Here is a 2,362-nt window from a genome sequence, read left to right on the forward strand (position 1 = left end):
TAAATATTTTTAAAACCTTAATCAAAATTCTTTAATTTTGAATATTTAAAGTCAGTTTTAAAAAACAGAGAAAAAGCCAGGCACTAGAATTTTTATTGTTAGTAGATTCTGTAAAATGTAAACATCTTATTTTTACATTGACACTATGATAAATCTTTTAACCTTAAAAAAAAGTTTTAAATGCCTTTCATGTAATATTATCTATTAATTCCTTCACAAATATCATATTAAAAAATTATGATGGTGTCCTAAAAATGATCTGTAGCTTTCAGTGATTTTTTCAATGCCACTTTCACCAGCCCAAAAGTAATATAAAATAGAAAGACTTCTCTAAATTTGTCATCTCTCACACCATAAATGAGAGAACTTAAACAACGTGGCATAATATTAAAGGTGATAAAATTGAAATATATTATATGTGAGATAATGTTCTGGTTTATTTGGAAGATTGCCATTTCCATGAAAGGAGAAACTAAAACAGCTAAACAAAGCACAAGCTGAAAGGTATGTAAGAGAATTGTGTTTCGAGCTTTGGATGCCGAATTGTCGGCTGATACAGTTCTTGCCACCTCCATTATTTTGACGTATGTGAAAGCCACCATGCCTAACATAACCCCAAAATACAACATTGCCATTACCGACCGCACATATGATTGCCAGATGCTTCTTATCATCAAGTCATAGGTGCAGAAGCTTTTTTCAACATAAAATGTTTTGGGCTCCACTGCAATGATAATAATAAAATCTCTGATGCTAGGAATTGAACCAATTAGCCAAATGATGAGGATAACATCTAGAGTCCTTTTCACTGTAGTAATCTGTCCATGTCTCAGTGGCATGCATATGGCTACATATCGCTCCAGACACATTGCAGTGAGAGTTAAAGGTGTATTATATGACAGTGTCCCCAGCAGCATAGAAATAACAATGCAGGCCCCCGCAGGCATGAGAATGGAGGAATAGTTGAAAAGTTGTGACATGTCCATAAAAACTAGCTGAAATGTGTCCACAAAAAGCATATGGGCAAATAAAATATAGCGGGTGTCCTCCCGAAAAGAATCTTTCCTGAAAAAAGTGAAAAGCATGACAAAGTTGATATAAAGAGAAATATAAAGCATTAACTGTGTGAATGTTACCCTAAATTGTTTTATACTATTACTGACTTGTGAGTTATTAGCTTCCATAGTCTGTTAACCTGTAAGAAAAGAAGAAAAAATACAGTGTAATTTTGTAAAAACAAAAAAGAAAACATGTACAATATGTCCAAAGGAAGGCATTGAGATATTTGCTAAATTATTTACAGTACCTCCGATTCATTTGTTTTCTAAACCTCTTCTTATAATACAGGATTACAGTGAAGTAAAACCTACACTAGCAGCTTAGTGAGGAAGGCAGGAATCAAGCTTGAATGGTATGCCAGTTGATCACAGATATCTTACATATGCTTGGCTTAATTATCATGATCAGTTAAGTTAATGGCTTGTGTTTCGAGATTTCAAGAAGATGTCTTCTTAGCTAACAACCAAACTGGATACCCAAGAGCATAGAGGTGCCAATGCTCTAAATAGCTTCAGTGGGCCACTGTATCGCTATTTTATTTAAGCTGACAGTAAGGAATCAGACTTAAATCTGGGCTTATTTTATGCATTTAATAGAAGCAAAGGTGTCTGCTATTGTGCATTTGACTTGGTGCAGTAACTGCATGCTGGTCTTCTAATTCATGATGCTGGGAAAGAATTAAGAAGATGCCATGCAAAATGCCATCAGGCTCATAATTAAACTTACTAGTATTACCTTACATGCTGTACTGTATATAATCACTACTTGAATGTATTTTCCATTACACACATAGCATGCACTTTTAACATGTCTCATGTTCTGCAACTTACTAGACACTAAAATATAGTAAATACATTTTCACATTATGATCAGGAGAGCTTAAATTAAATTGTACTGTATGTCAAATATGCAGTACTTCATCTCCTCAATGTTATTTACGCTCATGTATACGTACTGCAAATGTTTCACTTATAATACTGGGCTCATTCTAACTTAAGACTTTAAATATGTGACTTAGTGGCTTTGCATAAGTAACAATGTTTTATTCATTATAATCTAACCTTGCATATTAAAGAGTATTACCAATGGTTAACTAAAGTAGAAAAAGAATGACTTTTATTATATGAAAATTTAGTCTTACATCACACACTTAGATTTCTTTGTAAATATACTCTTTTTTGGTTTAATCTTCAATGTTTTTATTTTATAGATAAATAACATTCAATTTAACATTTCTATACTATGCATAGATTTTAAGAAATAAGCATAAGAAAGCTGAAAAATGTTTTTTTTACTGTTTCAA

General features: G+C 32.3%; 1 protein-coding gene across 1 annotated transcript; it reads right to left on the bottom strand.

Moving 5' to 3' along the window:
* Positions 1 to 248: 248 nt before the first annotated feature.
* LOC120524398 (odorant receptor 131-2-like) lies at positions 249 to 980 on the bottom strand. Its single transcript, XM_039746254.1, has one exon. It carries the CDS (start codon positions 978 to 980, stop codon positions 249 to 251), a length of 732 nt encoding a protein of 243 aa, XP_039602188.1.
* Between the last annotated feature and the right edge of the window lie 1,382 nt (positions 981 to 2,362).

The sequence above is a fragment of the Polypterus senegalus genome, chromosome 2 (assembly GCF_016835505.1).
Source record: "Polypterus senegalus isolate Bchr_013 chromosome 2, ASM1683550v1, whole genome shotgun sequence".
In the NCBI taxonomy this organism is placed as follows: domain Eukaryota; kingdom Metazoa; phylum Chordata; class Cladistia; order Polypteriformes; family Polypteridae; genus Polypterus; species Polypterus senegalus.

Bases quoted from the DNA above. Each gene is read 5' to 3' on its own strand.
- LOC120524398 (XM_039746254.1), bottom strand. From the start codon at position 980: ATGTCACAACTTTTCAACTATTCCTCCATTCTCATGCCTGCGGGGGCC.